This window comes from Sinocyclocheilus grahami, unplaced genomic scaffold, assembly GCF_001515645.1.
Source record: "Sinocyclocheilus grahami isolate Dianchi unplaced genomic scaffold, SAMN03320097.WGS_v1.1 scaffold34906.1, whole genome shotgun sequence".
Classification (NCBI taxonomy): Eukaryota; Metazoa; Chordata; class Actinopteri; order Cypriniformes; family Cyprinidae; genus Sinocyclocheilus; species Sinocyclocheilus grahami.
Genome location: NW_015522279.1, coordinates 1 through 1,597, shown reverse-complemented (window position 1 = coordinate 1,597; position 1,597 = coordinate 1). Strand labels below are relative to the sequence as shown.

General features: G+C 49.7%; 1 protein-coding gene across 1 annotated transcript; it reads right to left on the bottom strand.

Annotated features, from left to right (window-relative positions):
- Positions 1 to 249: 249 nt before the first annotated feature.
- Positions 250 to 1,436, bottom strand: LOC107580504 (serine hydroxymethyltransferase, mitochondrial-like; the record flags this gene model as incomplete). The annotated part of the gene is made up of 2 exons (XM_016266193.1): positions 250 to 419; positions 1,281 to 1,436. Coding segments are annotated over 2 exons (293 nt in total), but the record flags the coding sequence as incomplete, so codon positions are not given.
- Between the last annotated feature and the right edge of the window lie 161 nt (positions 1,437 to 1,597).

The window sequence follows — 1,597 nt, the reverse complement described above, 5'->3', positions numbered from 1 at the left end:
GGCAACATGCACATTTGTCAAAATTAAACATTTAATGTACACAATGTGTATAATTAATCACCCTGAGCAATATACGAGGAAATCTGACATTTTAAATAACCATGAAACATATTATTTCTATTGTATGGGTAAAACTGTTTTAATGTAGAAAGAACTTCAGAATTTGTTCTTTTGTTACTGTAATGCTGTCAGTCATCAAAAGAAAATAATGACAACATTGCTGATGTGTTGATATAAAACATGATATATAATAACAGCCCATGGCTGAGCAGAAACACACGGTCACAGCAGATCTCCGAGTCTGTACTCACTGGTCTTCTTCTTGACGTCCAGAGCGATCTTGATGCCCTGATCGAAGAAATCCACCACCTGCTGGAAGTCAGACTCCTTGAACTGACGGGACGTGAGAGCAGGGGATCCTGGGAAACCAGAGGAGCAGAGATTGAGAGTGTGTGAGAGAGTGTGTGCGTGTGTGAGAGTGTGAGAGAGTGTGTGCGTGTGTGAGAGTGTGAGTGAGTGTGTGTATGTGTGTGAGAGAGTGTGTGTGAGTGAGAGTGTGTGCGTGTGTGAGTGTGTGTGTGAGTGTGTGCGTGTGTGTGTGTGAGTGCGCGTGTGAGTGCGTGTGTGAGAGTGTGTGTGCGTGTGTGAGAGTGTGTGTGTGTGTGTGAGTGTGTGCGTGTGTGAGTGTGTGTGTGCCTGTGTGTGTGAGTGCGCGTGTGTGAGTGTGTGTGTGCGTGTGTGTGTGAGTGCGTGTGTGTGTGCGTGTGTGCGTGTGCGTGTGTGTGCGTGTAAGTGCGTGGTGCGTGTGTGTGTGTGCGTGTGTGTGCGTTTGAGTGCGTGAGAGTGTGTGTGAGTGTGTGTGCGTGTGTGAGAGTGTGTGTGCGTGTGTGAGAGTGTGTGTGCGTGTGTGAGAGTGTGTGAGAGTGTGTGCGAGTGTGTGTGCGTGTGTGAGAGTGTGTGTGCGTGTGTGAGAGTGTGTGCGTGTGTGAGAGTGTGTGTGCGTGTGTGAGTGTGTGCGTGTGTGAGAATGTGAGTGTGTGTGCGTGAGTGAGTGTGTGTGAATGAGAGTGAGTGAGTGCGTGCGTGCGTGCGTGTGAGAGTGTGTGCGTGTGTGAGAGTGTGAGTGCATGTGTGTGTGCGCGTGTGAGTGAGTGTGTGTGAATGAGAGTGAGTGAGTGAGTGAGTGAGTGCGTGCGTGCGTGTGAGAGAGTGTGAGTGAGTGTGTGTGTGTGTGTGAGAGAGTGTGTGTGTGTGAGTGAGTGTGTATGTGTGTTTCTCACCGAGTCTCAGGCCGCCGGGGGTCAGTGCGCTCTTGTCTCCAGGGCAGGTGTTCTTGTTGGCCGTGATGGACACCAGCTCTAGAACCCGCTCGGCCCGCGCTCCGTCCATCCCCTGAGGCCTCAGGTCCACCAGAACCAGATGATTCTCAGTTCCTCCTGAACAAACACACACGACACTCACCTTCAGTCAAAAGAGTCTGTCTGGATGAAGATCTACGGTTGCTTCGATTTCCAGTTCCCTGATTTAACAGCTTTTGTATTGAGGTTATAACGCATTCAATCATCATGAACAGCCATTCACAACCCATTCGACTGCT